Source organism: Vombatus ursinus, unplaced genomic scaffold, assembly GCF_900497805.2.
Source record: "Vombatus ursinus unplaced genomic scaffold, bare-nosed wombat genome assembly UNPS02014778.1, whole genome shotgun sequence".
Lineage (NCBI taxonomy): Eukaryota > Metazoa > Chordata > Mammalia > Diprotodontia > Vombatidae > Vombatus > Vombatus ursinus.
In genome coordinates, this window is record NW_020954556.1 from 56736384 (window position 1) to 56751154 (window position 14771).

A 14771-nucleotide genomic window follows, 5' to 3' on the forward strand; every position below is an offset into this window, starting at 1 on the left:
ACTGGTTCTACCACTTAACCTGTGTTGCCTTAAGACCAGTCATTTCACCTTCCTGGGCTTCAGCTTTCTCCTCAGTACAATGAGGGGTTTAGATCAGATGACTTGAGGTCCCTTCAAGTTCTGGATCTGTGGAGCTGCCAAGGTAGAAAAGCAACTTGATGTCTGAAAGAATTGTTTAGAGCCCTAAGGGGTTATGGGACTGGACCAGGTTCACACTGACTTTTGGGTCTAACATAGTTCGTCGGATCCCAGCACTTAGCACAGCCCTTGGCACGTGGTAGTTGTTCAGTAAATGTTGATTGGTCATAGATTTTGGGCTAGTCTAATCCTTTTAAAAGATGTTGTAGTTATCCCCTTGGTAGAAAACACATTTCTTCCTGGGTCATTGTTTCCTTGCTATACTTTAAATTTTGTACTTTTTGCTGAAGAGCATTAAGTTAGTGTTACATGCATATAACAGATAATCTTAATGTCCTAATCTATTAATTCATCACATCATGGAGTTCTTAAAATCTATTCCAGCAGAATTTAAGATCCAGCAGATTCTACCATGCTAGAAGGATGGCTCACAACTTCTCCTTGGAGAGACAAAGAAAGGAGGTGGCAGAATAGGTTTTGTTGTCCAGAAGCAACAAGAACCATTATTTCTTGAGATATTTGGTCATTGTGCATTGCAGTATGAATGATAAGTATTTGCAAAGAGACCACCGTGGAAATGATTGCAGCCATATAACATTAGTTACTTAGGATAAAGTGGTAGAGAAATTCTTTGAAATACTTTATAAGAACCTGAAAATCAAATTAGACTGTCATTCTTGTTGACTGAAGTGTAGAGCTGAGAAAATGTCATCTCCCTTTCATTCAAGAGGTAATGAAAACAACCCTAGTCAATTGCCCTCTGAAAATAAACATTAGGTGAAGCATGGGACAGGGAAATGCATACCTGACAAAAGTATTCCACTCTGTACTGGGAGCTATCAGCACAGGATCCAGGTCAAAGAGGAATTTCTTCTGGTTGATGAGTTCCCCTAGGATGCTCGAGATTTCTGGTGGCATTGTACTGATTATATCAAGTCCCAGAATGTTGCAAATTCTTCTGGAAGATACATGTAATTGTACAAAGGAGTTTGTCTTCAACCTGCCTTTAGATGGAAATTCTACAGTGCTTGTCCAGCAATATGTGTATCTGGGACAGACAGCATAGGTCAGCAGTAAGTTAGGCTCATAGTAGTTGAATAGTAAGAAGGGAGTGGGCTTAATTGCTTTTGTGAAATTGCAAAGCTCCTTGATCTGTTCTCGGGTATATGACAAAAATATCTTTTCAGTACTAATAGTTTGCTGGCATTGCTGTATGGTATTGAGACATGGAACACTGTTACCTTCAAAAAACTATAAAGGAGTGAACCCGGGTTCTATGAACTTGTCTTTTTAATATTTTGGTAACTATTTCAATAAAATTGATTTCATTTGTAATTCTATGTATTTTCTTTTATGCATTTATAAACATTCTGAGAAAGGGTACCTAACTTTCACCAAACTGCCAAAGGAATTTAAGAAACAAAATTGGTTAAGAACCTTTGCTATAGAAGATGGGGTTCTACAGATGCTGTTGCTTGTTGACACCATTGTACTGATTGCTTCAAACCTTGAAACAATGCAGAGCTGCCTAAATGGAATACATCATCACTCAAAAGAGTTCAGCCTAACCAGTCGTTCAGGTGAACCCAAAGGAATGAAAATTGCCTCTTGTCCAGATTATAATATAGAGTTAGACCAAAGGCCCATAGATAACTTCTCTCGGTACAGTGAGCTGGAGCTAGCTTTGAACCAGAGGCACAGAGTGGGCTGAGTGGCCTTTGAAAAATTCAACACTGCTTTTATGATCCCTTCTTCTTAGACCTCTTGCTGTGACAGTGCTTCCATCCTCTTTCACTCATAGAAGGCTGGCTCTCCTCAGAAAATACAGCATTTCTGGCTATCTTCTCAAATGTTGTATGTACCTTTATGACCTTTATACTTTGGATTAAGACATTCACCTTAGCCACCATCATTCAGCATCCTCTCTTTTCCTTTCTCAAGAAATTTAACAACTGACTTATAGTCTTCTTTTTTGCTCCAACTGCTTGCCTTTTTGCTTGGACCCATCAGCATATACATTGAAGTTATCTTGAACATCCTGGACTCTTAATGCATTAACCTCCTAAATTATCATATCCTACCCTTCAGTTACACTTGATTTCACCATTATCCACAAGCACTCCATGATCGTGAATTGATATTCCAGTGTCTGACCATGGCATGCCAATCACCTATCTCTCCCCATGCCTTACTTCTAACCCTGTTTTTTTCCTCACCCCAGCTTCTAGTCACTTTACCCTTTCATCCCATCCTAGTCTGTTATTCCTACTCCTGCCTTATTTTTCCTCCTTTCACAATCTTAGCAACCTTAACAAATTGAGCTGTACACTATCCTATTGTTCCTTTGTCCTACTGATGGTTTTATCTTGCCAAATCTGTGTTGCCATCATCCTCTGTCTCCCTGCCTTGTGCCTCCATGTTTGGTAGTCAGTACAGCTAGAGGAAGTCACACAACTATGGTAGCCCCATCTACTAAAAATTTATGTTAATCTGATCTGAAATGAACCCAGAAATCCTTTCATTCTTCCCTACTTAACTGTCACTTTGCCCATAGCAGCCATTCCATACCTTTTCTTCTCTCAAGCTTCCTATACCACCTTCTCCCTCTTCTCAACATTGGACCTCACCAACTGTGTCACCAGGAAAATAAGTGCAAGCCATCATGAGCTTCTTCTCCCTTATCCCATACGTTGAAACCACTCAGCATCATTCCCATATCTCTTCCTTTGGTCCAGTCTTCGAAAAAGAAAAGACCATGCTTACCTAGACCATCCTCTCTTCTTGTGCCCTTGATCCATTCCCTCCCTTTCTCTCTCCCCTGGGTAGTTTGCCTCTTCAATTATCCCTTCTCTTTAATCTTTCTATTTCTACAATCTTTTCCCCCAGTTCCTTCAAACGGATCTAGAACTCTCCAGTTCTCTAAAAATCTTCACTTGACTCAAGCTATCATCTTATATCTCTGTTCCCTTTTAAAACGAAGCTCCAAGGAAAAAAAAAATTCACTGTATGCCTGTTTTTCCTACTTCTCAATGCCTTGTAGTCTTTCAACTCTGTCATTCATCTGAAAATGATTCCTTTATACTTATCGATAAATCATTTAATCACTAAATCTAAGGATCTCTGAATCCCCATCCTTCTTGAACTTTTTATAGTGTTTGGCACTGTAGATCACTTCTTGCTGGATACTTCTTTCTCCTGAATCTGCTACCTATTTGATCATTCTTTCTCAGTGTCATTTGCTGGGTTATAATCTAGGGCCTGCTCCTTAACCTGGTATCCTGTAAGGCCTGTCCTTGGCCCTTTCTTTGTACCAGTACTTTTGGTGATCTCATCCACTCCCATAGATGACTTCCAGATCTGTGTAAATAGCTGTTTCTCTTTCTTAAGTTACCATTCCCCATTAACAGTTGACTGTTGGACAACTCCAAGTAGGCATTCCTTGGGCATCTCAGTCTGTCTGTCTCTATACAGACGTGTCTAAAAGCAAACTCCTTGTTATCTTTTCCCCTAAGCCAGACCTTCCTTCAAATACCTATTTTTGTTGAGCAACAATAGTGTCCTTCCAGTCATCCAGATTTAGTTAATAAGTAAGTCTTTATTAAGCACCTTCTATGTGCTAGATACTTTTTTTAGATTGTGAGGATACAGAGGCTACCTTCAAGGAGCTTTTACATATGCACATGCACACACCATAAATAGAAGATGATGGGGAAAGGAGTGGAAAGGCACTGACAATTGAGAGAATCATGGAAAGCCTCATAGAGAAAATGATATCTGAGTTGAGTTTTGAAAGAAACTAAAAAGAAAACATGAGGAGATGCTAACAAGCTCAGTTATCTACAATCTTTCTCACCTCAACCTCAAATCCAGTCATTTGCCAAGTCTTGCTAAAATCCAAGTTGGTTAGACCACTCTCTACCTCCCCCCAACATTTAACATATAAACCTTTTCCTATACTTGCCTTTGATCTCCCCTTTCCAAGATGGCCTCCCTCCCACTCCCTTCCTGTTGACTTTTTATGCATCACTCAGAGCCTAATTCCAATCTCACATGCCATTTCTTTAATTGAGGCTTCTCAGAACCTCTCCTCCTATGATGTCTTTTCTGCCTCCTATTAACAATTTTCTAGTCTCTTTATATCTCACTGTAACAATCTGTTTTGTAAGCACCTGATTATTGATCTCATAACATGTATTGTAGTTACTGTATCTACATTTTCGTTTTATCCCTCTTTTAAGTTTCTTAATGGCAGAGACTGTGTAGCTTTTCTAAACTTTCCATCTCTCCTAGTCACTTAACCTGCTTCTCTCTTATACATACGTTTGACCTATCTTAGTAAATGTTTACACAATAGTTCCTGTACCAACTGTGGGCAGTATTGGAAAGTAAGCAAGTGAAGTTATTTGTCTTTCTGGCCATTGCCTCTTCTCCCCCATGGTGCTATCCCTCTCGGCTCTAAAAAAGGAAAGAAATAAAAACTGAACAGCATCAGATGTAGTTGGCTCTTGTGTCATAGCAAAAGGAAAAGCAAAGGCTGGCCACTTCCAAAAAGCAGAAACTTTTTCTCAACAAAGCCTGTTTTCTTTTTCTTTTTCATACTTAGAAATGAGTTTGGTTGTTTTGTTGTTCTTGTCATAAGTTCATTTAACTGTACATTTGCCCCTTCACTTTGAATAACCCTTAATGTTTTCCCCTAACTTTGACTATAGATCTTTTGCAAAGAGCTATTTCTTTAATATATAATCTGTCAGTACAGATATACATGTTTCTTATTATATATGATTCCCTGGTGAGTAAACTACTTCTATCAATGTATATAAGCAACTGTTCTGCAACATTAAGTCTTAAATAGTTGCCCAGGATCATGGGCAACAGTCAGTATGTATCATGGGTGGGACTCAAACCAAGGTCTTCCCGACCCTGAAACAGGTTCTACTGTGTCACAGATGCCTTTCTATAGAGTAGGATAGAGAAAGAGAGAAGTCTACCACAAAGTAGGAAAGATATAGGATGAACTATAATCAGCTAGTCAGTAGACATTTATTAAGCACCTGTGATGTGCCAGGCACTGTGCTATAGGCTGGGGATAGAAAAAAGAGGTAAAAAGATGGTTCTTGCCCTTAAGGAGCTTATAATGGGGGGAGGCAACAGGCAAACAGGTTTGTACAAACAGGCTATATGTAGTATAAATAGGAAATAATTCAAAGAGGGAAGGCAATAGAATTAGGAGGGGTTTGGGAAGGCTTCCTATGGAAGAAAGGATTTTAAGGAAACCCCTAAGCAGAGACGAGGAGGGAGAACATTACAGGTATGGGGGACAGCCAGAGAAAATGTTTGGGGCCCCAAGATGGAGTGTCTTACTGGTGAAACAGCAGGGAGACTATTGCCCTTGATAGAAGAGTATTTGTTGGAATAAGGTGTAAAAGGACTGGAAAAGGAGGAGGGGGCTAGTTTATAAAAGACTTTTAATGTCAAACAGGATTTTGTATTTGATCCTGGAGGTGATAGGGAGCCACCAAAGTTTATTGATTTGGGGCAGGACGAGATTGGACTTACACTTTAGGAAAATCACTTTGGTGACTGAATGGAGGCTAGATTGAAGTGGAGAGACTTGAGACAGGCAGACCCACTAGCAGGCTATTGCAGTAGGTCAGGCATGAGATGATGAGCATCCATACCAGAGTGGTGGCAGTGTCAGAGGAGAGAAGGGAACAAAGACATATATTGCAAAGGTGAAATCAACAGATTAGGTATGGAAGGTGAGAGTTTATTAGGAGTTGGAGATAATACCTAGGTTCCAAGCCAGAGGGCTTAGGAAAATGGTATTGCCCTCTACAATAATAGGGAAGGTAAGAGGTGGGGAGGGTTTGGGGGAAAGAGAATGAGTGGTTTTGGACATGTTTAGTTTAAGATGTCTACTGGGCATCTGGTTCAAGATGTCTAAAAGGCAGTTGGAGATGGGAAATCAGCAGAAAAATTTGGGCAGGATAGGTAGATTTGAGAGTCATCAACAAAAAAATGATAACTAAATCCATGAGAGGTGATGAAATTACCAAGTGAAATAGTATAGAAGGGGAAGAGTATGTCTGTCTTATGAGAACCAACCTTCCTAGATTCAAACAAGCTCAGTAAACTCATTACATTGTTGGCTGTAAGGTGATAAATTTTTTGGTAATAGCATCTCGGAACACGTACTTAATTACAGAAGGATAGTTTTTTATGTTGGTAGTAGGAATATCTATACCTTCAAAAGGTCCCTCAGTAATGTATTGGAGCAGTATGAAAGAAAGGACTTTTTTTTTCCCCTCCCAGATACCTAGTGTCTCAATTCTGCTTTGCAAACAATAGGGTCTTAATGAAATGGTTTGTTTTGTTTTGTTTTGTTTTTTAATTTTGTCTTGACTGTGAAGTTTTATGCTTCTCTCCCCACTTCTTTCCCAATATCTTAAATGTTCTAAAGGAGTATCAAAACATTCAATTATATTACTTAATAGAAATCTCTCCATCAGGTTGTCAAACAAGCAACTCACAGTTAGCATGTTCAAAACCAAATTCATTCTCTTTTCCTCAAAATCTACTTTTCTTCCTGACTCCCTGTTCATGTTAGTAGTACCACCATCTCTCAGCACCCTCTTATCTGTAGAACAATGAAAGTAATATCTATGTTTAAATAGTGTTCTAAGGTTTGCAAAGCACTTCACATGTGTTACCTCATTTGTTTCTCACAACATTCTTTCTTCATGAATTCATCAGTTCCCGTGAATTTAATTATCATCTCTGTGTAGATGACTCGTAAATTTGTATATTTAAATATGTGTTTCCACTGTTTCTCTACTATTTTTCCTGGGTTCCATCCTACATCACGAACTTGAAAATTCAACATTTCTAATTTAGCATCCTATTGATATCTCTAACTCAGTATATCCCAAAACACCTCATCTTTCCCTCCAAACCCATCTCCCTGCCAAACTTCTCTGTTTCTGTTGAACGTGTCACCATTCTTCTAATCACCCAGATCCATAACCTTGGTATTATAATCTCACCTCTTGACTTTCCCTCACCCCACTATCTAGTCATTTGTAAATCTTGCGAAGATAGGTAACTCAAATAAGTAAAAGATTGTCTCTGCCCTGAAGGAGATTATAATCTAATGGAGGAAGACAAAACACAAAAGAATACTACTGTGTGTGATACTCTGTGCATGGCACAGAGTAGATGCTTTAATAAATGTTGCTTGTTTTAATCACTTCCAGATTAATCTTCCTAATGTGTTCATCTGACTATGTCACTCTCCTACTGAAAAAAAAAAACAAATTCATTTCCTTATGCTCAGTCTGACTCTCACCTATCTCTGTGGCCTCATTTGACTACCATACGCCAAATAAGACTTTACTAAACAAACACCTCTTCCCTCTTTGTTCTTGTGCTCTGATACTTCTGGAATGACCCTTTTCAGCCCCCCTACTCTTGCCTATTACAGTTGCTTATATTTCAGGACCTAGCTTGCATTCTGCATCCTTCATGAACATTTCTAATACACCCCTGTCTACCTAACCAGTGATATTTCCTTCCACTGAACTTTCACATTACATATATACATACATATATAGTATGACTATATGTGTGTGTGCATAGGTATAAGTGTTCCTATGTACTTGTAGTCTGTTCTTTTTTTTTTTTCCTTAAGGCAATTGGGGTTAAGTGACTTGCCCAGGGTCACACAGCTAGTACGTGTCAAGTGTTTGGTCTGAGGCCGGATTTGAACTCAGGTCCTCCTGACTTCAGGGCCGGTGCTCTATCCACTGCGCCACCTAGCTGCCCCATAGTCTGTTCTTTACTGTATGTTCTCTGGTCAGTCAGCATGCACTTATTAAATATCTGTTATCTAGTATTCATTTGTTCTCTCCACTACTAGACCGAGAAGGTACCAGGTTTTATCCTTCTTCAGCAAATGTTTAAATGCCTACTGTGCACATTAAAGGCACTGTGACAGCTGTTTGGAATACAAAGATGAAAGCAAAATAGTACATACTCTAACGACTTTTACGTTATGCTGGAGGGTAAAGGATGTAATATATATATATATATATACATATATATATACACACTCACACACACACAGATAAATCAATATAAATGAATATGAAGAAGTAGAGAATATTAATAACTGGGGTAGGAGAGGGACCAGTGAGAAAAGGCTTCTTTGAGAGATATTCTGGTTTACTGGAAAGAGTACTGGACTTGGAAGAAGAAAGCCTGACTTTCCTAGCCATATGTGACCTTATACAAATCACTTCTGCTTCCCTCATTTCTAAAGTTGAAATGCTAATACTTGGTCTGGCTACAGAATGAGAGACAGTGCAGTATAGTAGATAGAGGGCCTGCAGTGGAGTCAAGACCTGGGTTCAAGTCTGCGCCTGATACATACATGCAATGTGACAGCAGCAAACCATTTAACCTGTCAGCAGCCTATCTTGTCCCTCCATGTCTTCACACAGATTGTTCCCCGTGTCTTGAATGTAACCTTCTCACCCTTTATCTTCTAGAATCGATAGATTCTTTTGAAGTACAACCAGGGTGCTACTACTCTGGGAAGCCATTCTTGACTCTCCACACTTGTCCCCACTCTGTGGATCTTCATCTCTGGTCACAGATATGGAGCTGGAGGGGACTTGAAAGCCTGTCTAATCCAACCTTCTCATTTTACAGATGAGGAAACTGAGGACCTGCTAGGTTAAGTGATGTGTCTAAGGTCACTCAGGCAAACCTATGTGCCAGGTACCGTGCTAAGCACTAGGAATACACAAAAAGGCTAAAGGCAGGGAGCTTACTCAAGGGACTTAGAGTCAAATGGGAGAGACAGCATGCAAACAAACGTACAAAGCAAGCTGCTGTATACAAGATAAATAGGAAATAATTTAAAGACAGAATGCACTAGATTTAAGTTGAGGAAGGTTTCTAGTAAAAGGTGAAATTTTATTTGGGACCTAAAGGAAGCCAAAGAAATCAGTAGGTGGAGATGAGGATGGAGAGCATTTCCAGGCACAGGTGAGAGCCAGAGAAAATGCAAAGGATCAAGTGTGTTGTTTGTGTAACATCCAGGAAGCCAGTGACACTATACATATGGTATAGTGTGGAGGAATGAGGTGGAAGAAGAATGGAAAGATAGGAGGGGGCTAACTTATGAAGGGCCTTGAATGTCAAACAGAGCATTTTGTGTTTGCTCCCAGAGGCGATAAGGAGCCACTGGAGTTTATTGAGTGGAGGTGATACGGTCAGACATGAACTTTAGTGGCTGAACCTTACTACTCCTGTCATAATAATTGAAAGTGGAATTGAACCCATGTCATCAGACTCCAGAGCTGGTTTTCTTTCCAGTATACACTACTCCCTTTTGAAATTACTTTGTATGTACTGGATGTACTCTATATGTGTTGTATCTCATCGATGGAACGTAAACTCCTTAGGGGCCACGATTATTTTGTGATTGTCTTTGCATCCCAGTGCCTAGCACAGTACCTTATACTTCTTAGGCACTTAAATGTTGGTTGAATTGAATTGAGTAGTGGAACGCTGTCCAATTGCACTTTGCCCTACCTGAGGCCAGAATTAAGATGTCCTGGGTGATTATGTTGACTGGATTGCTAATAGTAAGGCTGAATGAAGAAGCAAATGAGATCCTGGTTTTAAAGAGTCCTTTCGTTATCCATTATTTTAAAAAATTGTCAGTGCTGGAAAGGAAATTTGTAAGATCTGCAGAAATGCCAGTTAAGTTTAATATCTCCCACCCCCTTTCTTCCTGTGTCTCTTCTCCTCCTTTATACTATTAGGCCAGTAGCACAGCATTAGAAATTTAGCATCTTTTGTCACTGAGTTAACATTTCAATGCAATTACTCTTAAGAATTTTTTTTAACAAATTTTTTTTTCTTTTTGATAGTTGGGCAAGTAAAATTTGATCCACCCTTAAGGAAGGAAACAGAGCCACATCATGAGCTGGTAAGTAATATAAGCTGTGATTGTTAACTCTGATGATGTATATATTTTGTTTAATCTTTGTGACATACCAATGTTGGCCCCCCCCCCCCCCAAAAAAAGTGTTGGTAGTATTTATTAAAGCATTTGGGAAGTGTAAGGTAAGCAGTTTCAAAAAATTGTCACATTTGTTAATAAGATTGATTATCAATTATTATAGGTCATCTGGACTCACACATCACTAATAAACTAGTGGAATAATTTTTATGGTAATTTTAATATTCTTTGTTTAAACTTTTTTTTAAGTTGACCCTTTTATTTTTTTTTCCTGATTATATGTTTCAATTTTTGTGGCTGGATTTTCTTGTGTACAGTAAGGTATATTTTTCTAACTTCCCAAGGGTTTAAATTAGAATGTTGTCCCAGTAAAGAGCACATTTTCAAACTAAATTAATGTCTTTAAGCACAGAGGCTAATTTATAAAACTTTAGTGTAGTACAAAATATGATCAGAGTACTAAATTTAACTCAGTTCTTAAAGTAAACTAAACTTAATGACCTGTTTTCTTGTCTCATATGTACTGGCTGTGTGACCATGAGCTAGTCACTTAACCTTAGTGCCTCCAAATCAGTTTTTAAATGCAACTGTTAATTGCAGGCCAGTTGCTGATTTTTGAAGAGTTTTTTTCAATAGTAGTTCCCTATAGAGATGAAATCACAGGTCCTATCAGAAAAAAAAAATAAGAATCTGCCCTTTGTTCAAGTTTTCCTAAGATATTTAGTAATGTTAGACACATTCTTAAAAGGGAAATTACTTAAAATAATTCAAATCATTTATGTTATATTAAGGAGAGAGTTGAAATTTTACTTTTTAAAATTATATTTCCTTGACAAAATCACTACCTCCAATAAAGCTTTGTATATCCAACTTGTAAATCTATCTTAAATCTAGTTAATTTTTTTCCTTGTTATAGAGTAGTGACAGAAATATAAGTATCAAGGAATAAAGACTGAGGAGACAAATTTCTTATTAATATTTAAACCTACTTGGTCAGTTTTTTTAAACCAGCAGAGGGAATCTTTAGCTTTCTTGAGGAAATTATCCAGTTCAGTACGTAATGTAGGGAAGAGTAAAGGAAAATTCATTTATGATAGCTCAGAAGTATAAGTAGAGGTGGGAAATATTGAAAAAATGGAAATGAAATTGACAAATGCTAATTGTGTTTTGTTAAGGCAGCTTTTGTTCATTTTGCTTCTCCCTACCCCCTTAAGTTGTCATTGTGTGTATTCAAACCTTAAACTAAAATTTTAGTACTTTCATGCAAAGTTTATTGTAGATGCTTTTTCTGAAGCTCTTTAATATAATATAACTTTGCATTTGCCTTAACAAAATTATGTTGGCAGGACTTATCCCACTTGTGAAAATTTCCCTTTGTGTATTTGTGGCTTTTGTTCTAAGTGTAAATAACCTGGGTTTCTTGGTCTCTGTCTGCTAAACAGCCCGACAGTGACGATTTTTTGGACAGTTCAGAAGAAATATACTACACTGCAAGATCTAATCTGGTATTTCTCATCTTCTGATTTTCTTTGTCAGCGTTGGTTTTGTCTTATATTTTCTTTACAAAGCACTTAACATTTTGTCTGGTTGCATCATGTTAATTATTTTTAGTAGTTTATTTTGTTTAGCATTAGCAAACTACCATATATTAAGGACTAGTGATTTTTACTGATCCAGATATAATTTTTCTCTGGATAAACTATTATTGTTTTTATGATGAATCAGTATTTACCCTAACATTTATCATTGTACTCAAACACAAAAGTTAATTTGGCAACAGTCATATATTTTCCTTTTGGATGTCTCTTTACTGTTTTAATGCAGAGTGTTTTCCACATACTTAAAAGAACAATATATTTTTAAAAACTTAATCGCTATGGATAATTTTTTTAAAAGAAGAATTACTGGGCCATGCTCAATTTTCTTACACCAACACTTTATATTATCCTACACTTGTCATCACTAAAGCCATTGGTAGTAAGAGCATCTGAACATTTAAAGGTGATAATTAGAAGTTGAATGTGACTGAATAAGGTAACAGATATCAAACTAAATTGAAAGTCTTCTCCTTCTGTCCTTAACCCATCCATAAAAAATTATGTCTCTTATTCCAAGGTCCCGTTTTTTGGGTACTTTATACATGTCTTTTGGACCTAAAATATAATTTTCATGAATTCAGTTCAGTTTCACAAGTATTTATTGAGTACTTTACACATGCTTCAACTGTGCTCAACACTGTAAGGAAATCTATGACATAGCTCTTTGACCTTTGGAGTCCTGTGGGGAAAACGAACTGAAACATATGAACATTTAGCATAGCACAAGATAGAGTCAAGTACCAAAGTGTGTGATGTAGACAACCAGCAGTATAGGAGTCAGAAAGGAAGATGAGGTGGGCCAGAGAAACTGGGGTGGCATCTTGAAAGAGTTAAAACTTGATCCAGTTGTCGAAATGTAGTGCTTTCATAGAATTTCAGAATGGAAGGGATAGTAAAGATTATCTAATCCAAACTCATTCTCTTGAGGTTAGGAAACTGTAGAGAGCTAAGTTAAAAAATTAGCACAACTAGTCAATGCATTGAAAGAGTCTGAAAGCATGTGCAGTGTGTACACCTGTGGACCTTCCACGTCCATGGACGAGTGGATTGGAGGTGTCTTCTCATATCTTTCCTCTTTCACATCCCGCTTAATCTCTATAATTTTGTTATATTTACTTCTGATTTTTTAATACATAGCTTTTTTCCATTTACATAGTTGTAGTTACTGTGTATATTATTTATGCACACTTATATGCTAACAGATCTGAGAATGCAAAAGAGAGGATTGCTTTCAAAAATATAAAATACTCAAACTTTCAGAAGACCAGATAGAGATCTTAAATAATTCAGTCTCAGAAAAGCAAATAGATAATAGCTCTAAAGGAACTACTGAAGAAAAAATCAGAATTTTATCAAACTTTTAGAGTTTTTTAAAATTCTGTTAAATTTTTAAAGAACAGTTAGTACTTATACTTAACATTATTCTCAGAAATTAAGAAAGAAAGCAACCTGCCAGAGTCCTTTTATCTATCTGTAAATTGAAAAGATATGTTGCATGTCACCCTTATCTGGTACTACCTTTTCCTAAGTTTACCTTTTGACGTTTACCTAGTATTAAAATATAATTAATCAGCATTGAATGCCTTCCACATAAAAGACATGGTACATGAAAGTTTATTCTCGTAAATCATTGAAGAATGCCAAATTTAAGTATAGTATTATTTAGAATAAGTTGTTATAAAATTAATATAAAGTAATCCATCTTTTATGCCTACTTATTAAGGCAGAACTAGTTTTGGAATTTCACAGAATGTTCTGAAATTTTACATTTTATGAAACTTTTAGGCTGCTAAATTTCATTTTTAAAAGTATAAATAAAAAATCCTCACCACCTTCTAATAGTCCAATAATACTTGATCAATTCATCTTTTGCTTCACACTATTTTCTGACATTGTTGAAAATCAATGTTTTGCTGTGATGTAATTCAACTGTTAGGTTCACTTCTGATAGTCTATGATCCAAGTTTTTTTTTTACTTAACCTTCTACAACAAATCTTATGACTTATTTTTCTGTCAAATTGAATGTTTATCATTTCTTTGACTATCCTGAGGACATCCTTATTCAAACCCTACTTTTCTCAAATATTACAGTAAAACATTTTTAGCCTAACTAATGTTTTCTTTATTATTGGAGTGTTTTTGCTAAAATATTTGTTTCATATTTTTAGACATTTTATCTTACTATGTGTAGACTCTACTTCATTTTGAAAGATTTCTACCGTTGTTTAGCTACCTTGATAGGACTCATCCTTTCTGTTTCCATTATTCCATTTCAAATATCTGTCCCAATTCTTTTTTAATTTACTACTTCACTTTTCTTTATGTCTTCCTAGCTTTGGAAATTATCTTTCAAATGAACCATTTAAGCTGTGACTTTCTGCCCCTTTAAATGGGTAATCTTGAACTTTGTTTCCTAGGGTTAGGTAAATTCTAGGCCAACAACATCTTCCTGTCCCCGTGTTTACTAATTTATCTTTACTCTTTATGAAGCCAAAAATAGTCATTGATTAGCAAGTTATTATCTGATTACCACTACCAGATTATTTTTGTCCATCTGTCTTGGTCCACATGTCATTAGAAGGTACTCCACCAGGTAGTTAGTTTTTTTTCCAGCCATAGAAACTCAGAAAGCCTGTCAACTAAGGCATATGTTTTGTGCTGTGCATTATGGAGGAAATATCTGTACCAATGAGATTACAAATCCTTGAAATATTTTTTTAAAAATTGTTATTATCTTGAAGAATTTCGAGGTAGCAGTAAGGGTTATTTTATTTTTTTTATTTAACTCCACATAAATATTCCACTGTTCTTTTCAAATTCTTTATCTAAAAAAATACTTTAAAAAAATCTTAAGATTATGTTGATTATAGTATTATCATCATTATGGGCTATTGTCCCATAGTTTCACATGTCTCTGTCATGTTTATTTTTTCTTTACTGTGTCTCTGAAGTGCTATCTAAATGAAGTGGCAAACTAAGTGATTATTAATATATAAACATTTCA

At 36.7% G+C, this 14771-nt stretch overlaps 1 protein-coding gene across 2 annotated transcripts in view; it reads left to right on the top strand.

Annotated features, from left to right (window-relative positions):
- The window catches only part of MAP4K3 (mitogen-activated protein kinase kinase kinase kinase 3), a 189122-nt gene that overhangs the window by 109677 nt on the left and 64674 nt on the right, over positions 1 to 14771 (top strand). Inside the window, exons 14-15 of one of the 2 annotated variants that reach the window (XM_027865167.1) lie at positions 10077 to 10135; positions 11611 to 11673. In XM_027865167.1, coding sequence (XP_027720968.1) covers positions 10077 to 10135; positions 11611 to 11673 — 122 coding nt within the window. The remainder of the gene's footprint in view (positions 1 to 10076; positions 10136 to 11610; positions 11674 to 14771) is intronic. The other variant, XM_027865168.1, reaches the window with a different exon arrangement.